Source organism: Hyaena hyaena, unplaced genomic scaffold, assembly GCF_003009895.1.
Source record: "Hyaena hyaena isolate Hyena2069 unplaced genomic scaffold, ASM300989v1 scaffold_152, whole genome shotgun sequence".
Lineage (NCBI taxonomy): Eukaryota > Metazoa > Chordata > Mammalia > Carnivora > Hyaenidae > Hyaena > Hyaena hyaena.
In genome coordinates, this window is record NW_024080784.1 from 752,216 (window position 1) to 775,517 (window position 23,302).

The 23,302-nt window shown below is 40.1% G+C and overlaps 2 protein-coding genes across 4 annotated transcripts in view; one reads left to right on the forward strand and one right to left on the reverse strand.

The window, feature by feature from the left end:
- DNAJC2 (DnaJ heat shock protein family (Hsp40) member C2) overlaps positions 1-5,774 on the forward strand; it is a 36,759-nt gene extending 30,985 nt beyond the window's left edge. For all 3 annotated transcript variants that reach the window (XM_039239113.1, XM_039239115.1, XM_039239114.1), the window contains 7 exons: positions 269-357; positions 431-500; positions 1,903-2,087; positions 3,086-3,186; positions 3,300-3,407; positions 5,210-5,364; positions 5,640-5,774. In XM_039239113.1, the coding sequence (XP_039095044.1) occupies positions 269-357; positions 431-500; positions 1,903-2,087; positions 3,086-3,186; positions 3,300-3,407; positions 5,210-5,364; positions 5,640-5,714 (783 nt within the window). In that variant the 3' untranslated portion in view covers positions 5,715-5,774. The remainder of the gene's footprint in view (positions 1-268; positions 358-430; positions 501-1,902; positions 2,088-3,085; positions 3,187-3,299; positions 3,408-5,209; positions 5,365-5,639) is intronic.
- PMPCB (peptidase, mitochondrial processing subunit beta) lies at positions 5,361-20,259 on the reverse strand. Its single transcript, XM_039239116.1, has 13 exons — positions 20,125-20,259; positions 18,964-19,104; positions 17,963-18,049; positions 17,478-17,607; positions 13,244-13,442; positions 12,803-12,882; positions 9,973-10,085; positions 8,640-8,783; positions 7,663-7,823; positions 6,539-6,624; positions 6,370-6,458; positions 6,136-6,211; positions 5,361-6,050 (listed from the first exon to the last, which is right to left on the reverse strand). The coding sequence occupies exons 1-13, from the start codon at positions 20,221-20,223 to the stop codon at positions 5,986-5,988; spliced, it is 1,470 nt and encodes a 489-aa protein (XP_039095047.1). The 5' UTR covers positions 20,224-20,259; the 3' UTR covers positions 5,361-5,985.
- Positions 20,260-23,302: the final 3,043 nt, after the last annotated feature.

Sequence of the window (23,302 nt, forward strand, 5' to 3'; positions counted from 1 at the left end):
GGTTCTCTGAGGAACCCTTCCGACTTTATAACATCCAGAGATCTTCCACACCATCGCCTTTTTTCCGTTTTGCTTCTCCATCCTCTTGGTAAAAGTTTTTTACTGCTAGCAAGTCAGGGAAGAGCAGGTCAGTGTGGTTGTTAATGGTCAAAAGGCCATACATTCACTTGAGGTATCTCTTGAGAATTTAATGCTTTGCTTATTGTATTTATGGACATATTGTTAGTGTCAGTAGATAAAAGATGAAAATGTTTGTTTGTGCTTCTAGACTTGGAATCACTTCTCTGACAATGAGGCAGAGCGGGTTAAAATGATGGAAGAAGTGGAGAAACTTTGTGATCGGCTTGAACTAGCAAGGTATAACCATAGGATTGCTGTTGCAGTCTTTTCTTGGGCTGTGGATAAAGTTTCATCCCTTTTTTTCTGTTAGCTTACAGTGCTTGAATGAAACACTCACATCATCTACGAAAGAAGTAGGAAAGGCTGCTCTGGAAAAACAGGTAATAGAAGAACACATCCCTTCTATCTGCATTTAGCATTTAGTTCAGCTTATAGTTATTGCTTTCACCTCAGGATTTCCCCACCTTACAGAGAAGTTATAATAAAGGCAAAGTATCTCATTTCTTTTTGTGTCCCCCAGTATGTTTTACTTCTAGTAAGCACTCTTCTTGTTTTAAATTGGACTTTGTATAGTTGTTACCGTGTATAGTGTTTGTGTGTCTAGCACGTTAATAATTGTTTTGACTATTCCTTGAGCATTTTTGTAGGACATTTAGAACCAAAAGAGAGGTCTGTTCTATCTACTGTACACCTTTTATGTTAGATGAGGAAACAGGCCCAGAAATTCAATTCAGTGCAGCAAGTGTTAGTCCCTACAGTATACAGCACGATGCCTAGGTAGTTTGGAGAAATGCCTGGTTCTGTTGCTGCCACAAAGGAGTTCAGGAAGCTACACTGAGGAAAAAAGTTCTGAGGACCAAAAGATGGAGGGTCTGCAGTAGGTGCTGTAGGTTAAATAGGAGGTGCCCGGTGCAGAGCAGAGCGGTCAGGGAAGGCTCAGTGAAGGGATTCAGCCAGCCTGGAGGATGGATGGGGTGAGATGAAGGTCGGAGGACAGCATGAACCGTAGCATATGGGAGAGACTTGGGAGATGAAGATAGTAAAAGTAGAGCCAAATTAAGTAGGTTTTTAATATCCTGATGACTGGATTCCTTTACTGCAGAGGTTTGAGTAGAAAAGAGTTAACATACTATTAGTCTGGCATTTGTAGGCAGGATGTGCCACATAAGTGTGACTGGTTAGAAGAATGGTGCCAGAAGGACTTGGACTGTGAGGGACGATGGGAGTCACAGGAATCGCTGGCACTGGGGTGACTGGTTCTGAGGGGTAGGAGGAGGGAAATGAGTTACAGATGACCGACCCCAAGAGAGCTGTTGATCAAGCAAGAAGGCCAAGGAAAGGTTTTCTTTTTTGTCTGTGCACATCTGAAGGTAGACTGGGAGGAACACTGTAAAGGGTGGAACTTCAGGATAAAACAGGCCACTTTCTATACCTTTTCCTTTTTATAGAGAATAAAGGAGATTCTCTTCTGAAAAGAGTGGGTATGAGCTTGAAGAGAGGTTTGAAGTGTCCTTCGCCTCGACAAGTAGTGTCCAAGGCAAACAGAAGTCACCCGGTATGAGTACAGAGCAGGACAGGCTGCGCGTGGCTCTCGGTTCCTCAAGCAGAGCTCCTGCAGCCCAGAAGCCACAGTGAAAAGCTGACAGCTGATTTTGGTGTTGGCTTGGGAAGCGTTCTCGGTCATTGTCAGAGTAGTGAGAGGTGAGAACCACAGAGCTCTGGCCAGAAAGGGAGAGAAGGAAGACACTTTAAGTCTTTGACTTACCTATGATATTTGTGTAGATAGAAGAAATAAATGAGCAAATTAGAAAAGAGAAAGAGGAAGCTGAGGCTCGAATGCGACAAGCGTCTAAGAACGCAGAGAAATCAACTGGCGGGAGTGGAAATGGCAGTAAAAACTGGTCAGAAGATGATCTGCAGTTACTAATTAAAGCTGTGAACCTCTTCCCTGCTGGAACAAATTCAAGGTACTGGTGTTTGGGTTTTTTTTTTTTTTTTAAATTTTTAACGTTTATTTACTTTTTTTCTTGAGAAAGAGAGACAGACAGACACAGTATGAGTAGGGGAGGGGCAGAGAGAGGGATTCAAAGAATCCGAAGCAGGCTCCAAGCTCTGGGCTGTCACCAGAGCCTGATGTGGGGCTCGAACTCACAGACCGTGAGATCATGACCTGAGCCGAAATCGAACACTTAACCAACTGAGCCACCCAGGTACCCCTCAAGGTACTGGTTTGAATGAATCTTCTCTTGAGCACATACTGGAGCCTGGGGAGAATGCAGACAAGCACCCAGGTAGCACTGGTTATAGAAGAAACTTCCAGAGAAATGCTGGAGTCTCAATTTTGTGCCACAGTAGAAAGTGTAAAAATAAAAAGGGTGTATTTTTAACTTGCTGGGTTTTTTCAGTTTACACCAACTCACATGTGTGTATGTGCACCATACACTGGATGCTTCATCCGTTTCTCAAGAAATTAAAGACCTAAACCATGGCTTATTCCATTGTGGCTTGTACTGAGGCCTCTGTTTTTGCATTCTGAAGTTTTTTCTTACAACCTTAATCTTTTCTGACTCCCCACCTCAAACCAGAACTTACTGCAGAGGCTAAGTTTAGAACTCAAAAGAAGCCTTACAGATCCAGCCTCCTCCTCTCTATAGTTGAGTTTCAAGGCTGTTTGCAGAATTTCTCTCTTTACGCGTCCAAATGCCAATATATACAAATGTGTGATTTTCTCTTGGTTTGTATACAGAATCTGTAAGGTTTTATACAGACTTGAAACCAGGATTATATACAGTTGGTTTAAACATGAAAAGCAAAAGCTATAGTCCAGGTAATAGTAAGGAGACTACCAATTTGGAGTTAATTCTGTAGCTATTACAGCTAACTCCTATACATTACAAACGTAAGGATCATTCTGGCTTTTATTTGTGGTTTTTCCCTCTGGAATGTATTGTATTATTGTCTCTAGATGGGAAGTTATTGCTAATTACATGAACATCCACTCTTCTTCTGGAGTCAAGAGAACCGCCAAAGATGTTATTGGCAAAGCAAAGAGTCTTCAAAAACTTGGTGAGTTACACTTTTGCAAAATCATTTCTTTGCTGCCTCAAATGCATAGTCTTAAAAAATCTATGCAATTTAATGACTGAGATGACCTGTAATAAATTCTTTTCATTTCTCAGACCCTCATCAAAAAGATGACATAAACAAAAAGGCATTTGATAAATTTAAAAAAGAACATGGAGTGGTGCCTCAAGCAGACAATGCGACACCTTCAGAACGATTTGAAGGTAATTAAATTTTTTCTCTATGTGAAGATATTCTAAGTATAGACCCCTAGATTTTGTCTAATTAGAAAAATGTTTAGCAGACTAGCAGATGGACAGCAAGCATTTTCAGGACACTCATAGAACTGAAAACTACAGTTCGTCCCCATTTCAGATGCCATTAGGGGAGGGGCTAAGTTTCTTTTTACCAGACTTTACAAATCAAAGGGTATTGGGACAGTTTAAATTTAAATAAGCTTTATGGCCTAGATAATAGAATTTTATCAAAGTTAATTTCCTGATTTGAAAAAATAACTAATTCTGTGAGAAAATGTCCTTGTTTTTTAAGGAAAAAGCTAAGAAGTAAAGGGGCATCATGTCTGCAACTTACATGGTTCAGAATAAATGTCTGAAATATAGAGAGGAAAAGCAGGCATGGTAAAAATGTTTACATTTTGGAATCTGGATGGCAGATACAGGGATCTTTATGTTCTTCTAAAATTATTTCAAAATGTTAAAACCTGTTAGGGTGCGGATATTGCCTTAGGTGTTTTTACCCAATTTGATTACCCTAGACAAGTATGTTTCAGACTCCAAATCGTGACCCCCCCATGTGGGTCATGAACAGAAATATCAGAGAGCATTACCCTTCTTCCATAAGTGGGTATTATTTGTAAAACTTTGGGATGTGACTTGTTTTCTTACTGGGAGTGGCTGACAAAAACGTTCTATTTCACTTCATGCATTTGTGAGCCACTAATCTTTGGCTTGATTTCCAGAACACAGTTCCAAATGCATGTTTTGGGATCAACTAATAACTCACTGTGATAACCTACCCCTGTCCTCTAACAGTCCCACTTTTACTATATTCTTAATCTGGCATATTATCCCAAAATTTCAGTTTGAAAACATTAGAAGAGGCTTATCAAACTGTTAAAAAATCAGAGGTGATTTTCTTTTTTCCTTGGCTGGACATTAATTAGCGTCTTTTAAGATATAAAACACTTGGAAGGCACTTCTAAAGGGGTTTATTCTCCTTTTATTTCCTCCATCTTTTTTCTAAGAGATAAATCAATGGTGTTAAACATGGGCTTCAGACCAATGAAAGTAAATTCCACTAAGGGCTTCCTGGAATTTGAAAGCAGATTTAATCCAGCTTCTTAACTATTTAACATTTTCCTACAGAAAGGGAAGATATGATACTTACAATCCTAGGTAGACCTATGTATTTCTTTCTGATGCATGTATGAGAGATCTTGTCAAGCATAAAGACGTTGGTTTAGTAAAGGTTCTTATTAGCGTTGGTTTTGCAAGAAATATGTTGAAAATGCCACACTGGAACACAGAATCTGAGGTCAACTTGCCTCTGGAACACTGAAACTTAGGGCATTTGGCTTAATTTTCCTAGGCTTTTTCCTCCAGTGTAAACTGGGAATGTTTTTCAGGGTTTCATCTGCCTAAAAGTTTAACTGTCAGGCGGCTTATGATTTGTAACTTATACTTGTGTTTTTGAACCAGTTTGGTAAGAAGAATGTTAGGTTGTAAGAGACCAGCATTATAACACATATTTCTGATTTACTTTAAAAAAAAAAAAAGCCTATTGAATGATTTTTGGGGATGTGAGCTAGATCTTCAAGGTTTTTTCTCTCATTTAACACTTAAGAGGCTTTTGTGTGTGTCATCTTTAAAAGTCTGTTCAAAATTACCACAGATCTGAATGGCCACTTACCAAGATACCTGTGCACCAAAAGATTCATCTGGGAAGGTGTTGTAACAGAATTTTCTATCAGGATGAGATTTTTCAAATAAAAATTTTTCTTAAACAGGTCCATGCACAGATTTTACCCCTTGGACGACAGAAGAACAGAAGCTTTTGGAGCAGGCTTTGAAAACGTACCCAGTTAATACACCTGAAAGATGGGAGAAAATAGCAGAAGCAGTGCCTGGCAGGACAAAAAAGGACTGCATGAAGCGATATAAGGTAATAGATATTTAGAGTTTATAGATTCCATTATCATTACACACACATAATTTTATCTGTGTGCTTATTTACGTCAACACCAAAATAGTCGTGAGGGCCACTATTACAAAGAAAGCTTTCCAACTCTGGCAGTTAGTAAAATCAGCCTTTTCGGTGGGATCATAATATACAGATCTACCCAATTTGAATGTTTTACATACTTCTACCAAACTAAACACTAGAAAAGTATGTAAATTCTGACAATTACTGAGTTTAACACCTTTCTCCCTTCTTAGGAACTCGTTGAGATGGTAAAAGCAAAGAAAGCTGCTCAAGAGCAAGTGCTGAATGCAAGCAGAGCCAAGAAATGACTTCTGACAATCTTTGTTGTGTGTGCATTTTTATAATAAAAACTGAAAATATTGTACAAATTTTCATTCTTACTTTGAGAATTTCCAAGTGTGCTATCTACCATTCCGTCTGTTGCGGTGGTCTTAGCCTTTCGAAGTCTGACGCAGTATTTTTTTCAAATTTCCAAGTATATACATTTTTATTTTTTTCTCAAAGGACTGGTAGCTTAAAACTTGTAAATCTGTTAGCTTTATAAATATATTGGTTCAAAATATGTTGATTAGGAGCTTTTTAATCATGAAGCCAGCGCATGTTACTGCAAATCTGGTTAAACTCTGGCAGCTGCTCAATGGGACCTAAGGATTAAAAGACGACAGTTAAAACCAAATAAAAGACAAGTACTTAGGTGCTCTGTACTTGAGAGAAAAGAGCTAGGCTTACCAACAGCAGCAAGAGCTGGACTCTTATCATAAATATATTTGGTGCACACTTCTTGGATTGTCTTCGCAGTTACAGCCTGAAATAGAGAAAATACTAGCATTTGGCACTTTTCATAGTAAAGACGCATTCTACACCTGGAACTTTAGAACTAAAGCAGGGACGTAGGACACATACTTTCAGCTTTTGTAACAAGGTACTTTTGTACAAGCCCCACGGTAGCTAAACACTACTTACATCAATTCTTGCTTCAAGCTCAGGGATGGGAATTCTTCTGTTATAGCACAGCATTTGCCTGCCAATATCTTCACAGATTGGAGTGGAACCTGTTTAGAAAGGAGGAAAAACTTAAGTGCTGGACTGTAGATCAACCATATGAAAATAGAACTTAGGTCTTTATTCTTACCATCAAGTTGCAACAACATGTTTGTTTTCAGAAGATTCTTGGCTCGTGCGACTTCGTTTTCGGTTACACCTGTGCAGAGTCGCACCCTAATACCATTTGGAAAAATCAAAATGTCAAGTAGCTTGAGATGACTTTTTGAGTTAGTGACTTAAACACAGGATGCTATATTCTGCATATTACACCACAACATAACTGTAGTTATGATTTCAACTTAGTGAAAGGCTATTAATAATCCCAATAGCTACACAAAAGCTAAAATAATACTGATTCTTTTCCTGGCATTAATTTTTTTTCCCCAAGAATAGTATGATTGCAGACAGAGGTTCAATACAACATGAATGTAAGCTGACCACGTTTTGAGAAATGCCGTAATCATTTAGAGATTACCTCTACCTCGTACCTCGTACCAGGATCTGATCTGCTACAAGACACAGGTCACTGGGCCACTAGGTTTTCACAAAAAATCCAGCTGACTTATACCTGCTAGTTAACAATTACACCCCATCTGAGGAGCTTTAGAGACATTAAAGCCATTTAAGAATGGTGAAGGAGAGGAACCAGAGCCAAGTGACAGTTTTCCATGAAGCATGCATGGGCCTTTCTGCCTGTTTCAAGACACTGGCTTTGAGTAAAACAATACATTTTTCTGTTAGCAATGGCAACTTCAGATTCATTTGCCTAACCCCACCATTCCAAACCAGGTAACTTGCAAACTTTTAGGAACTTTCTGAAGTAATCTGCTGCTTAAACATGAAGAATTTTCTCTAAGTCAACTTCACATGAGATTTAGAAGAAATATCCGTGATTAAAAAAACCTGGCAACCAGCTAGTCTTCTCTTGAGTAAATGCTAAGATCATCAAAACTAATCACCAACAGTGTAAAAAGATGAATTCTAGGGACACCTGAGAGCCCTGGTTGGTCAAGTGTCTGACTCTTGATTTCAACACAGGTCCTCATCTCACAGCTTGCGAGATAGAGCCCTGTGTTGGGCTCCATGCTGACACTGGTGCAGAGCCTACTTGGGATTCTTTCCCTTTCTGCCCTCCCCTGCTCGCTCGCTCTCTCAAAATAAGTAAACTTAAAAAATATATATATATGTGAATCCTAAACAAGATTTTCTTACCATTCTTTCTGAACAACATGTAGCATGTCTGCAATGGTGGCTGGTTCACAGACCATATAAATGCCCCATAAGCCTGTATCTGTGTAGGACGTGTTGAAAGACTGGAAGCTATGACAGAGGTTGCCGTGGCAGGTGAGCTGGGCCAGCTTACTAGATAGATTCTGTAAGGAGAAAAATTGTCCGAGAGAAGTATAGGTATACGTGCCCAAATTACCAGAAAGTAATACGAGTTCTGTGGCAAATAGTGAATGCCCTGAGATGCGGAGTGTCTCAGTTTTATCTAGTGGCATCTAAATATGAAGTTAAAATTCAATGAGATCAAGAGCCACACCTCTCTCACCGGCCTGGTGTAACCCCAGAGAAATTCACAATGTAAAAGCAATGAATCCTTGTAATTAACATAGTAGCTGCACCACTTCTAAATTAATTCACTGCTGTGACCAAACCAATCTGCAGGGCTCTTGTCTCTGTATGCTTAAAGATTTGATATTCTATTGCATGTGAAGCCTAAAACGTTTACATGAAGTGTATTTTGTTGAAATCCTTGAGTACAAACATACTTTGTGTTTTGAAGTACTTTCAGACAGAAAAGGTACAAAAATAGTTTGAGGAATTCATTCCTTTATCCAAATTCCCTAACAACCGTTATTTTATTACCATGTTTGCTTTATCCTCTTTAGCATATTTTTTCAACTGTTTTGAGAGATGTGATGCTTTTTTGTGTACACTTCTAAAACGGAAGGAGACTAACATTAAAACAATTATTAAAACTAGAATATTAACACTGATAATGGTATTAGTGAATTCTATCCTTATTCAAATTTTGCTAATTATCAACTTACAAACTTAAAGGCACGTACAAAAATCTTTCCCAGCCCAGGATGCAGACCAGATCAGTTTGTATTTTAAAAGTCAATTCACAAGATGGAGTTCCCCCTTGTCATTTATTATGGAAAATTATTCTTAAAATCACTTACCATTCCTCCTCCAAAAGAGCGATCCCAGTTGCCAATCAGCGTGTTTGCAACCATGAGACATATTGTATCTGGATGTGCCCAACCGACAGCCTCAACAGCTATTGCAAGATGTGCCAAAGGCATCTTGTCATCCCTTACTCGAATCTAGTTAAACAAAGCACAACTCTAGTTAAGATCGCCCCTGTGTAGGGGCACGTGGGTGGCTCAGTTGGTTAAGCGTCTGAGACTTGGTTTCAGCTCAGGTCATGATCTCACAGTTTGGGAGATTGAGCCCCACGTCAGGCTCTGTGCTGACAGTGCAGAGCCTGCTTTGGATTCTCTCCCACCTCCTCTCTGCCCCTCCCCTACTTATTACACCCTCTCCTCTCTCTCAGAATAAATTTGGAAAAAAAAGACTGCCACTGTGTAACAAGAAACACATGATGCCTCATTACACTGAACAGTCTAATCTGGAAAAATTTCTTGAGTTCTGGAAAGAAAACTTCACCAAAAGATCTGCAGTTGAAATACTATAGGGGCACTTGAGTGGCTTAGTCAGCTGAGCATCTACCTCTTGATTTTGGCTCAGGTGATGATCTCACCGTCTGTGGGATCAGATCCTGTATTTTCACTCTCCTCTCTGCCCCTGCCCCCACCCGTGCACATCTGCTCTCAAACACTTAAACTACAGACATAGCCACCAGATGGTTACCTGGTCAAAAATGATTGCATTATTCCACTGGCAGAAATCGGGAATATTCTAATTTCTAACAGTGACACAACTATCTATTTTCTAATAGGGACACGAGGCTTATTTTTGTCCCACCAATGCTACAGTTCTATGCATCTGCCAACTTCAGACCACTTTTGATATACTCCTTCAAGCACCGTCCGTAATGTGGCAAACTAGGCCTCTGAGAGGCTTATGGCTACAGGTGACAAGTAGCAGATTCTCTCCAAATTCTGACTCTTTAACAGCTACTCCCAGAAAGGTAATGTGAGCAGAACTTAAGAATAAACCTGATGTCAAAGTCACAATTTGGGGCGTTTTAAAAATAGAAACTCTTTTATAGCTCACAACATATAAATGGGCATAGTGTGAAAGAAAAGCACCAAAAGACCATACTATCACTTTCCCCTCGAAACCTTTTTTCCTTATTAGGAAAGTAAGTGGTTAAATAATATGGAATATAAACAAATGAATCCATCCTTTTCCCTTTTTCTATGTTTCAATTTAAGCCTCTGGTTTCTTCCATTTTACTCTGTTAAAAAGAATCACGTTTTGTACACTCATTCATAAATACAACCCAAGAAACCCAAAGAGCTAAATACTAGCTAAGGAGGCTTGCCCTACCTCACTTCCTGTGAATTTGCAGGGAGGCAGAGCTGGTGTTTCTACTTTGTGTGTGGACAAAGAGTCACCAAAATGAAACTTGGCTAACTCAAGCAGTTCATCATGGGAAACTCCTAAATTGAAGGAAAATATTTCATAGGTCTAGTAGCAGTAAAATCTACAGCAGACCGATAACTGCCAAACTTTACAGTAAGTTCAAGGTGGTACCATGTGATCCAAGTTACACACAAACTACATGCACTCACTGAAAGCCACTTCAGAGTGAGCTCACACAGCACACCTGCCCTGCAGTCACAAGGCGCGGGGCTTGCACAGCTTTCTCAGACTGTAGAGCAATTAACATAGCAACAAGTTCACAGCTAAGGATAAGAAGACAACTGGAAAATACCATATTCTATACAAAACCATGTTACATTTACTAAGAGTCCTAGAATGCAAATTGGCAAAAAGTCCCTCTTCAATAATTTTTTTAAAGTAGGTAGGAATATAAATAAATAGGAGCTGTATCTCATTTAGAGAAGGCTAGATACATTAAATATGCTTTGTTCTCTGAGCTCTGCTATCAGAATACAGCAATGAAAATCCAAAAGAATTTCATCTAAATTTCTGAATAAATCCAGAGCTATCCAAACATTCACTGCTGACCATCCAAAATTTAAGGATTACTTAGATTCTAGGGGTGCCTGGGTGGCTCAGTCAGTTAAGCATCTGACTTCAGCTCAGGTCATAATCTCACAGTTCATGAGTTTGAGCCCTGCTTCAGGTGAACATGAGCCCCACCTCGGGTGAACCCTGCTTCCTTCTCTCTTTCTGCCCATCATGGGATTCTCTCTTTCCCTCTTTTCTCTCTGCGCCTTGCTCACTTGGAACCCTCCCTCGCTCAAAAAGAAATTACATAAATACAAGGATAAAGTTAGAAAACAAACTTAGGCATGTGCAAGTGCTTTTAAAAATACTGTCATGAATTATTTATATGAAACATTCCTTACATCCCTTTAGAACGTAGAAGCAACACTTACACCCGTTATTTTCCAAACAAATCTGAGGTATAAAACAAGACAGTGTGTGATCATAGGTTTTCAGAAGCACCACCTAGGAGGGCCACCTTGGATGTCAATCCAGACAGTAATGAAATAGGGGGTGGCCCAAGAATGACAAGCAGAGTGTGAAAAACCATGAACACGCACACAGTTCTCAGCACCTGACAACACCAGCTTCCACTGCTTTATTAACTTCACCTACTGCCCTACTGACCAGACATTCCAGGTAGTCAGCTTCTGCTCCCACACCTCTCCTCATCCTCATCCAAAAGGCAGAGGAGCCAGTAAACTTTTTAACGAAACTAGGTTTGATCTTCTTCATTGATTTTAAGATGCCACTGTTTATAAAGCTCATCCTCACTTATGTACTAAAAAGACAAAATGCGGGGCATCTGGGTGGCTCAGTTGGTTGAGCATCCAACTTTGGTGAAGATCATGATCTCGCGGTTCGTGGGTTCGAACCCCTCATTGGGCTCTGTGCTGACAGATAGCTCAGAGCCTGGAGCCTGTTTCAGATTCTGTGTCTCCCTTTCTCTCTCACCCTTCTCTGCTCAGGTTCTCTCTCAGAAATAAATAAAACAGTAAAGATTTTTAAAAAATAAGACAAAAATAAAAAGACAAAATGCTAATACAGGACAGGTCATTAACTCTATTTTAGCAAGGTCAAAATGAACCTATGAATTACAACAACAAAAACCATTGTGTCCATGTGCCACCGACCATGGCAGAGACCTCCCAGTGTCGTCGTTGAGGCCTCACCTAAGTCTCCCTGTTTCCAAGGCAGTTTCAAAGGTGGACCTCCAGTCAGCACCAGCCATTTTAGAAATACTGTTACTCAAGAGAATGTCAGAGTGTGCTGCCTGCTATACAAAGGTAATACAGTTCAGCTTGAGAGCCTACTGAATAAACTGTTAGAGATCTTTAACCCTCATTTTCATTTTCTCCATTATTCCCAAGCAATTGGCTCAGAAGTCTAAGTAGGGCAACTAGAATTTTAATTTGTTGTCATTTCTAAACACAGAAAAATTAAATTTACACAAAAGAAAACTCCATCTATCTTTGTTTTGCCCTAAAAAGACAAAGCGAAAACAAAACTGGAAACCAATAAAATGTACTGTTTGCCTACATTCAGGCTGCCACAAAATCCAGCAGAATCTAATGTGAATTTTCTTTTATTCACTGGCTTCAAACATCCCCAAGAAGCCTTGTCCTGAAGCCACTGGCATGTTTGGATTCCCTTTAAACACTCTCATAGCTCCCTCCACACTCCCCCTTCTCAGTAATTAGTAGAGCTACTGAATGAACCAAAGAATGAACGATGTAACCTATTTTACACCTGATTGAGGATGAAGCTGGTGCTCAAGAAATAATTTAAAATCTCAAGAGATGCCCATACTCTAGTACACTGTCTTCCAAATGTCATTATCTGCGACTTCGTTCATGAGCCCCTTCCTTGCAAGTTACGTGTGTACACTTCTGTCTCTACGTTTTCCAATTTTTCAATAGATTTTTTAACCTTCTCTTCTACTGAAGACTGAAAGTCTATTTCCAGAGTTCCACATTCTGTTTAAATAGCGTACAAAATAATTTGCTCTCTACATAACAAATCCCAGGACATCTCCCAACAGGATTAAACTAGTAAGTGCATCACTCAGTGACTGTGTTTAAAACAGATACAGAAATTTGTTTTTATTTAGATTCAAGTTAGTTAACATACATAGTGTAGTACTAGTGTCAGGAGTAGAATTTACTGATTCATCACTCAGTTACAGAAATTTAAATCGACTAACCTCCAGCTGCGGCAAGTACTATTCTTGGCCCCTTATAATGTGTGGTTATGTAATCCACCAAGTCCTTACGATTTATAGATCTGTAAATGGAGTAGGAAAAGCAGTATAAAAGGAAACTTAGCACACATCTTCATATACTATACCTGAAATCAAATTGGATCTTAAAGATACTCTAAGTTACATGCAATCAGAAATAGCATATAGACAACAAGTATCAACAAAGTTAAGAATTTCAACTTTTTTATATCAAGAACAAAGAGAGAACCGATACCGTCACTGGTCACTTCAGTACTACCCATGAGCCCAGACACCTGGGAGTTAGATGGGGCTAACAATTTCATTCAGATTATCAGGGAGGAAACATTACATTTTAAAATGTTTCTGTTAATTTTCAAAACTCATACATTTTTCTCTAAAAAAAATCTCGAGAATTATACCTACTTGATATTTTCAGGTGGTCCCAAAATTGTCCGTCCAAGTGCAGTATTTTGGTAAGCTGTGGCATGTAGATAATCAAAAACAACTTCCTGTAAATTGGTTTCAACTTCCTGCATCTCCCTAAGGATTACTCCACGTTCACGTTCAATCTCTGCTTCTCCCAATGTACTGTTTTGTATGATATCAGCAAGAATTTCTACAGCTAATTAAAAATGAAAGAAGAAACATGAAGCCTTAATTTTCAGTATTAAAATCTATTAAACAAGCATCAGAAACCATGATACTGACCGTCATTCAATTTTGACCAAATGATTAAACTAGGAAGAAACAAATTTTATTGTATATTCCATATGCCTAAAAGGACATTAAATTAAAAATGTAAAATTAAATCCCTATGGTAAAGAAGAACTTAGAGAAAATTCCCAACACTTATAATGACTCTACCACTTCAAACATGACATCTGTATTGTTCTGTATGAAAATTAAAAAAATAGAAAATTCTCTGTATAAGAACATCTAGGTAGGTACAGAGGATCCACAGCACCCAAATATTTACTACCCCAGTTCCCACAGTAGTGACGCTGCTATACAAACAAGCCAGTACATACCACAATCTAAAATATGCCCCCAATGGGCCACTTACAGAATTAGCATCCTCTCAAATATCTTTCCCCACTTAATCCCTTGTCTATTCCCAACTATCTGATCCATGTTGGCTAGAGACTCACCATTTACAAAGTCACTGATAAATGATGATCTAACAAAAATGGAGTTCACATATGAAGACAGGTAACCCAAAAGAGATACATATTACTATCAAAGGATTAAAAGTGACCCTTGGGAAAAACTGATTAAGGCCTCATTTATGTAAGAATGACCCTAATGTGCAAAAAGCCAAAAGGGAACACAAGGATATCATATTATGCTATAAAATTACATACTTCTCCAAAAAGGAAAAACCTAATCTATTCTTTAAGAATTCATACAGGGACGGGGCACCTGGGTGGCTCAGTGGGTTAAGCGTCAGACTTTGGCTCAGGTCACGATCTTGCAGTTCACGAGTTCAAGCCTCATGTTGGGCTCGGTGCTGACAGCTCAGAGGCTGGAGCCTCTTCAGATTCTGTGTCTCCCTTTCTCTATGTCCCTCTCCTGCTCCGGCTCTCTCTCTCAAAAATAAACAAACATTAAAAAAATAAATTAAAAAAAAAAAAAAGGAAAGAATTCATACAGGGGCACCTCAGTGGCTCAGCTGGTCAAGTGTCCAACTTTTGGTTTCACTCAGGTCATGATCTCAAAGTTTGTGGGTTTGAGCCACATGTCTCGTTTGGTGTTATGGTGCGGAGCCTGCTTGGGCTTCTCCCCACCCCCCCCCTCCGCCTCCACCCCTCCTCTGTTCACTCTCTCTCAAAAGTAAATAAACTTTAAAAAAAAAAAAAGAGAGAGAGAACTAGTACATAGTTGCAATCACAATCTAAATTTTAACAAATATAAAACATGAATAATCTTCAGTTTCATTTTTTTTACTCTACTGAAAACTTTTGCTCCTTGTTTTAGGTTCACTTTAAGGGGCCTTGTCTCAGAAGCAATTATGTTCAAATATCAATGACCTCCAAATTACCTGTAGATTGCCCAACATGATGAAACAGAATGCTAGACCAAAGCAAGCTGGAGCAGAGATCATGACCAAAGGGAAAAAATATAAAACTAAATAAAAACCTCTGTCCAGATAAGAACCAGAAGCCATGGTGACGAAAAAGCCAAAGACAGAGAGAAGGAATCCTGAGTGAAGACTCTCCTATAATATGGGATTGTAATCCTGTAATACAGTCTAGACTGTATTTGCTACAGTGGAAGTTCACATTTCCTGGAGTTTATGTTTTAATCAGTCTTTCTTTTTAAAGTATATTTAATATTATGTGAATTAAGGGGCGCCTGGGTGGCACAGTCAGTTAAGCATCCGACGTCAGCCCAGGTCATGACCTCATGGTTCGGGAGTTTGAGCCCTGCACCAGGCTCTGTGCTGACAGCTCAGAGCCTGGAGCCTGCTTCAGATTCTGTGTCTCCCTCTCTGCCCCTCCCCCACTCATTCTCCCTCAAAAATTAACATTTTTAAAAAATTAAAAAATATACACTATGTGTATTAGTATCACAATACACGTATTTAATTTGTAATGCACTGGGACACCTGGGTGGCTCAGTTCGTGAAGCATCCGATTCTTGGTTTTGGCCCAGGTTATGATTTCCTGGTTTGTGAGTTTGAACCCCCGAGTTGGGCTCCTCAATGTTGGTGCAGAGACTGCTTGGGATTCTCTCTCTCCCCCTCCCTCTCTGCCCCTCCCCTAGTCATGCTTGAATGCTTGCTCGCTCTCTCTCTCTCAAAATAAATAAATAAACTTTAAAAAAGAAATTGTAATACACCTATACTGATATTTAATCAAGAGGCACCTGGGTGGCTCAGTTGGTTAAATGTCCAACCCTTGATTTCGGCTCAGGTCATGATCTCATGGTTCGTGAGTTCGAGCCCCAAGCTTGGGATTCTCTCTCTCTTCCCCTCCCCTGCTCACGCGCACACATTCTGTCTCTCAAAATAAACAAACTTAAAAAAACTTAAAGCAAAATGGGAAGGTATCAATAAACATTTTCCCAAAGATGACAGATGGTCAAAAAGCACAAGAAAAGATGCTCAACATCATTCATCATCAGGGAAATGCCAAACAAAACCACAGTAAGACAACACCTGACACTTGTCAGAATCACTGTTAACAAAAAAGACACCAAATAACAAGTACTGACAAGGATATGGAGAAAGGGAAACCTCTGTGTACTGTTAGTGGGAATGTAAATTGGTGCAATTACTTTGTAAAAGTATGGAGGCTCCTTAAAACTAAAAATAAAAGATAGTATAAGATCCAGCAATGCCACTTCTAGATATTTATCCTAAGCAAATAAAAACACTAATTCAAAAAGATATGCACCCTCATGTTCACTGCAGCATATTATACATAATAGCCAAGATACGGAAACAACCTCTGTGTCCTTCAGTGGAAGAATGGATAAAGAAACTGTGGAATGGAATATTCTACAATAGACTATTATTCAGCCACCAAACAAAGAATGAAATCTTTCATGTGCTACAACATGGATGGCATCATGCAAAGAGAAGTCAGAGAGAAAAAGACAAATACCTTAGACAAAAAGACAGATCTCTTGCATGTGGAATCCAAACAAAACAGAACAAGTTCAGACACAGAGAACAGATCAGTTGGGTGCCAGATGCAATCAGGAGAAATGTGTGAACTGTTTTCTTAGGGAATTTTTACTCAAAGTTGAATTTTTAAAAAATTAATAGAAAGGAAAATAAGAAGAATACTCCAAGATGAGGAATTAAAATGGACAAATGCAATAAAGAAATAAGTAAGTTTTGTTTTTAAAAAAAAAAAAAAAAGCCCAGTAGGGGCACCTGGGTGGCTGAGTTGGTTAAGCATCTGACTTTATCCCAGGTCACGATCTCAAGGCTGGTGAGTTCGAACCCTGCGTCAGCTCTGTGCTGAGAGTTCAGAGCCTGGAGCCTGCTTCAGATTCTGTGTCCCTCTGTCTCTCTGCTCCTCCCCTGCTCACGCTCTTTCTGCTCTCTCTCTCCTCCAAAAACAAACATTTAAAATAATGAATAAAAATTACAAAAGAAATTTAAAAAGCCCAGTAATCCACAGTGATAAGAGGGAGGAGAGTAGGCAGTAAAAAGCATACAATTAAAAATATTTCCCTACACAGGAATGGCTCTGGAGAAAAACTTTCTTTTTTTGGAGAGTGAGAAAAAGCACAAGAAGAATGGACAGAGGGAAAGTGAGAAAGAGTATGAGAGACGGGGAGAAACAGAAGGAGAGAGAGAGGGAGAGAGAGACTGACTCCTAAACGGGCTCCATACTCCATGTGGAGCCTGACATGGGATTTAATCCCATGACCCTGGGATCACAACCTGAGCCAAAATCAAGAGTCAGACACTCAATTAAGCCAGGTTGGCACGAGTTTTGCAGCCTACAACTATTTGATATCACTTGTCATATCTGGATGAAAAATAGGTACCCCCCCCCCCCACACACACACACACACAGAGTTTGATTCATTTTTTCACATTTCTGGGGATTACTCTTTCACAACAGACATAATAAAACCAGTACTAGGTTATTTTTGAACTCTTGTGAAAAGTATCTATCTGCAGGATACATAATAACAATACCTCTTGGCAAATCTTTAGAGAATGCTTTGGCATAATATACAGTCTGCTCTCTGGAGGTATAGGCATTGAGATGAGCACCCATGTTTTCAATCTCAAGTTCTAGATCTAACTGGGATCTCTTTTTGGTGCCCTGAAACAAAACAGAAAAAGAAAAGAAAATTATGATCTTTCCTTTATCTCTCATCTATTCTAAAGGCTTCAGGCAATGAATATGAGGACATAAGGCATGTCAGTTTCATGCAAGGACCAAATCTGATTCCTAAAGTGCATTAGTGGTGTATGCTTTCAGATGACCCTTACATCCCAAGAGAAAATCCTTGTTTCAACTCTACAGAACTTTTGGTATTACAGGTAATTATCCTGCGAAAAGGAAAAGATTAAATAAATTACACTATACTACTGAAGTAGCTCTCCTTGCCTTACAATGAGACTTTGTGCTTAATACGACTTAAAGAAATGCATTTTTATAAAGTCTTACAACTTACCTTGAAAGCCATATGCTCCAAAAAGTGAGCTGTGCCATTATTCTTCTCATTTTCATACCGACTTCCAGCATCAATCCAGAGCCCAACCTGAATACAATCAGGGAAAAATTAAATAAAATACCACTTTCTTTCTTCTAGGGAGATAAAGGTAGGAAGGGAGCAGTCTCCTCCCCCCCCCCACCTTTTTTTTTTTTTTTTTGACAAATGCTTTCCATTCTTAGCACTAAAGTTTTTTTGCCTTGAGAGGACTGATAACACACTCCCTAGGAACCAGGAGATTTAAAAATTTTGATCATTAGACTACTGCTGGGTGCTAAAATCCCTACTTACCAGTTTCCTGGAGGACCCAGATTTTTAGCCCAACTTGTTCCTACAGCCAATTAACAACTACAATACACAGAACATCAGAGACTGCCAGAAAAATCTAGGTTCAAATCGTGGCTCTGTCATGTTATTAGCTGTGTGACTTAACAAAGCCATTTAACTTCTCTCAGCTTGTCCCTTAATTGTAAAATGGGTGTTGATGCCTCATACAAATAACTATTTTAAAAATCAAATAGAGGGCACCTGGCTGGCTCAGTCAGTGGAGCATCTGACTCTTGGTCTCAGGTTTTAAGTTCAAGCCCCATATTGGATGCAGAAATTAATTAAAAATAAAATCTTAAAGAAAAAGTTAAAAAAAAAAATAAAGATCACATAAGACAACATACACAAAAACAGCTGGCACAGAGTAGCCTAGAGAATGTACTTCTTTCATTATTATCAACACTAACAATAAATAACACAATTGGCTACAAGAACCAGATGTAGACCCTTAAACAAAGCACATACGCATCCAGTATGAAAGTAGCACCGGAAGATTCACAAATGAGTCACCTGTCAAGGCCAAACAACTGCCCCTGTTTTTCAACCACCAAACAACTAAAAAGCTTAGATTAAAATAAATATCTGCTCTCTCCTAAGTACCTAACACTTCAATAGTGGCTGCTGGAATCACTTACTGTGCATGTTGAAAGCCCAGAGTCTTCAGATGCCACTCGGAGTCCGTTGTCCAAACGTGTTACTCGTGTTTCGGGAACATTCAGAATAACCTGTGTAGCAGCCTGTGTATTTCTCCATCTGTTCCCTCCAAAATATAATGACTGGTTGGGGTGAAGGAGTGGGGGAGAGGAAGCAAAACACATCACTATGCTGATATTAAACATTGGTAAGAAAATGAAATCTATCCCAGAGGCTCTATACTCTCCTCTGTAACTTTTGTTCCACTGGGATCCACCCCTTTGCTTGGCTTAGGAACCTTCCTTAACCATTCTCCTAAAGCCAGCAACAAGCCTGCAAACACGCCCTCCCCGTAAGGAGAAAATACGCAGTTATTATCATTAACCAGAGAGAAACTGCTTTTACTTCAGTACCACTTCTAGAAAACCTTAACATTCATTATAGAGGGAACAAAGGACAGGGGCACCAGTTAAGGGAGAGAAAAAGGCATAAAAATATCTATACACTATAAAAGAATGAGATCTAGGTGTTCACTGTTTAAAAAAAAAAAAAGTTTTGGAAAAGACAGAAAAAGGAGAAGATAGAAGGGCAGGCGCTCAAGATCTACTCTGGCTGACTGATTTGTTGCCCAGAGACCATTCGCCTGTGCGCACTTTTTCTTTTCCTTTTGACACACGTTAAAGTCCCTCACACGTAACCTTGAAGAAAGCTAGGGGTTCTCAGGAGGAAAATATATACACACAGACAAAACTTTGCTTCAGCTACTCGGGGGCGTGCAGGAAGCACAGCTGAGGATGAAACTCAGCCGTAGACAAAAAGAGAACTCTCGTCTCACTTTTTAATTTCTCCCAATTTGCAACCACTGTGCTTTTTAGTAACCAACACGCACTCTTTAGGACTCCTGGGCATCTGTGGGGTAAAGGGCCAGCAACCAGTGTCCTCCCACCCTTCACTGGCAAGTCACGCGCGACGGGTGACCAAGGCCAGCTCATCCCCAGCGGGCATTCAGCATCCCCTGCCGCGGGGTGTCCCGCCAGTCGTGGGGGTGCGGGGCGCCGACTCCGCCGCTGGGCCGGGCGCCCATGACTCAGGTTCCGCCGCGCGGGGTCGGGCGGCAAAGGCCTGGTCTCGAGCGGCACCCAGACAAGTGAAAAGAAGCTCACCCTCCTGGCAGTGCCTCCAACCAGAAGCCTCTCCGTGAAACCCCAAAGCCGCCGCCGCACCGCGGGCAACAGCACCCCTCGACACGCCGCTGCCGCCATCTCCGCTGGGGACTGGTTAGAGGATGTGCTTCCGGGGTCGTGACCTGATGTCCCGAAGTCGGTGGACTCCACCTTGCGGCCAAGATGGAAATGACACTCTTCGAAGCGGTTATGGAAGAAATGGAGCTGGGCTTGGCGGTGAGCCGTAGGCCCCTAATAATACCAAATAGGGAGACTGTAGACGTTCCTATGTTATCAGTGATCGTGCGGCGTGCGAGGCGCAAATGTGGAGGAGTTAAAGGTAACCTGGTGCGACCTATTATCCCGTTGGTGGCTGGAACTGATTGGACAAAGTGGAATAGGATCCAAAACTCACTGTCCTTAAGGAAGCATCTACTGAGAGAGATGGGCGTAGTGAGAGGAGGGAAGGACGTGCCATTGTGACCCTTATTCACTCTTTTTTTTTAATACATTGCTTTATTATTTGATCTCAAAACAAACCACACTAGAAAAAAATGTTTATACCTTAAAATGATATATTTGAAATTTGTATTTTATTTGAGATGAGACATCATATAATTACCATTCTAGCTCTGTCTTTAATAAACCTAAGTGTCATCCAATGACTTTCATATTGATCTTAAACGATAAGAATCAAAGGACTGAAAATTAACCAGGAATGTGAGGCAGATCCTTAACATCAATGTTAACATTGTTTCTAGACACAAGGAAATCATACCTGACCTTTTCAAACAACAGCAAGGTAAGACCCTTATTCACTCTTAAACACTTCACTGTCTGGCTCATTTCACTCCATAGAGATTGCTCTTGGTGAGGCCACTAAGTGCTTAAAGACAGGCGTTTTTCAGACCTTACAGTTCTACTGGCAGAATTTGACATCCTAGATCTCTTTGAAATTTTCTTATTGTATCTTAGAGGTCCTCCTTTTCATAGTACTTTTCTCTTTACTTTCTTGGACAGCTGTTTATTCAGAAATCTCTTAATGAAACTAAAAGTAACAAGCAGTGTTCTAACTGTGCTATTCTTATGCTCATTTTACATCTGTAACATGTAGAAATTGTAGTAAAATAACTTGCCTGAGTTCACCATGCTAACAAGAGGCTGTCTGGCTCCAAAGCCTGTGTTCTTTAAATTTTTTAATGTTTATTTATTCCAGAGAGAGAGAGAGAGAGAGCAAGAGGAGCATGAGCAGGGGCGGAACGGGGTGGTGGTGGGGGGGGGTTGGAGGGAGAGAGAGAGAGAGACAGAATCCGGGCTGCTGTCAGCACAGAGCCAGATGCAGGACTCGAACCTATGAACCAAGAGATCATGACCTGAGCTGAAGTCGGATGCTTAACCAACTGAGCCACCCTGGTGCCCCCCCCCCGCCCCCCGCAAACCCTGTGTTCTTAAACACTACACCATTTTGCCCTCAAAGTTGGTGTTCCCCATATTTATGAACCTGGGCCTCTTCACACTATTCCTAACAGTTTTACTTCCGCATAGGACTTCCCTGTCTAACCACCCAGGACTTTCTCTTGAGCTCCAGTCCCTCTTAATCATTCAATGACTAGAAAAACTAGAATATCCTATTGACACTCAATATCAACTTGTCCAAAATACAATTCACTGTCTTGCCCTAAGTCCTTCCCTATATATCCAATGCAAAACAGCCAAAGAGACTTCCATTCACCCAGACATCCAAACCAGAAACCTAGATTTCATCATTAGCTCCTCTCTTTTTTTCCACCCTCCACATCCAACTGATATACCCCTACCCTGCTTCTTGAATTTGTTCTAGCCCCATTGCCACAGTTTTTCACATTGTTGTCCAGAGGATCGTCTTAAAATGGAACTTTTAGGGGCGCCTGGGTGGCTCAATCATTTAAGTATCCGACTTCAGCTCAAGTCATGATCTCATGGTTCATGGGTTCGAGCCCCACATCAGGCTTGCTGCTGCTGGCCTGTCCACACAGAGCCTGGAGCTTGCTCACACTGTTTCTATCTCTCCAAAATAAATAAATGTTTAAAAAAAAAAAAAAGGAATGCAACTTTTAGCATGACAATCCCACTATGAAAAATCCCCCAGTAACTCCATGGTCAGGATAAAGTGAAGTCTCCTTAGTATGGCTGATAGGGCCCTTTATGATCTGACTCCTATTTATCTTTCTAGACTCATTTCTGCCACCTACCCTCTCTTCTAGATTCACAGCTTCAACCCACACTCTATTACATAATAAGGACAGCCAAGGTTATTTCTTCATATTTCCAAAACAGATGTGTGGTAACATGAATAATGAAATACAAACATGCAGGTATATATACAAAACTGTTTAGGTATTATCACAGGAAACACCTGAGAAAATTTAGCACATTTTAATTCAAAATTAATTTGGAATGTCAGGGGAAATGACAGAATAAAGACCTCCAAAGGTTTTCTCTTTTTCTCATAAAACAAATGAGAAAATTCATTTAAAAAATGGTCAGAAGGAACATTTTTGGAACTCTAGAAATTAAACAAAGGCTTGAAGTAATCTGGGGAGCTTTTATTTAATAAAAACAGCTAAACTTCAAGAAGAGTAGGCTTTATAGTGTGTTAACTTGTTTTATCCTGAACCCCTTCCCCTTAATTTCATGGTAATCTTGGAAAGCCACATTCCACAACCACCAGAGGGGGCAGAATGGGACTCAAGTTCCTTCGAGGCCCCAAACCCAGAAAATTGGAATCATTGGAATTATCCTGTGTTTCCTTGGAAGATCTCACATGCAAGTTTGTTTTCATTTGACCTGACTCAGAGCAAAAAGTCTTTTTCTGGGGGCGTTGTCAAAAATATTTAGAGGTAGTTGTTTAACTTTATGGCTGCCTGGAGGTGGCAGGTAACAGCAGGGGCAAACAATGCCTAAATCAAAAAACTGAAAAGGAAAAGCTAAGGCCTGAGATGTCTATAAAGGCTTTGAAAAGCTCAGACATATCCCTGGGTACTCTCCAAGGCCACACACATGTGGACAACTGTGTACATAGCCAGGGATGTACACTTGCCCAGGAAAGACCTGAGAAGGCCTTAAACCCTCCTTGATGTCTGACCTTGAGGCTCTGTATGAGCAGGAAGTGAAGACTAAGTCATAGATGTCAACTGCC

Bases quoted from the DNA above. Each gene is read 5' to 3' on its own strand.
- PMPCB (XM_039239116.1), bottom strand. From the start codon at position 20,223: ATGGCGGCAGCGGCGTGTCGAGGGGTGCTGTTGCCCGCGGTGCGGCGG. The intron at 10,086-12,802 runs GTTAGTCGATTT...CCTTCAATTTAG, and splicing joins AGTACTTGCCGCAGCTGGAG to GAGTTTCCCATGATGAACTG. The intron at 6,625-7,662 runs GTAAGAAAATCT...AAATGGTATTAG, and splicing joins CATGTTGTTCAGAAAGAATG to GGTGCGACTCTGCACAGGTG.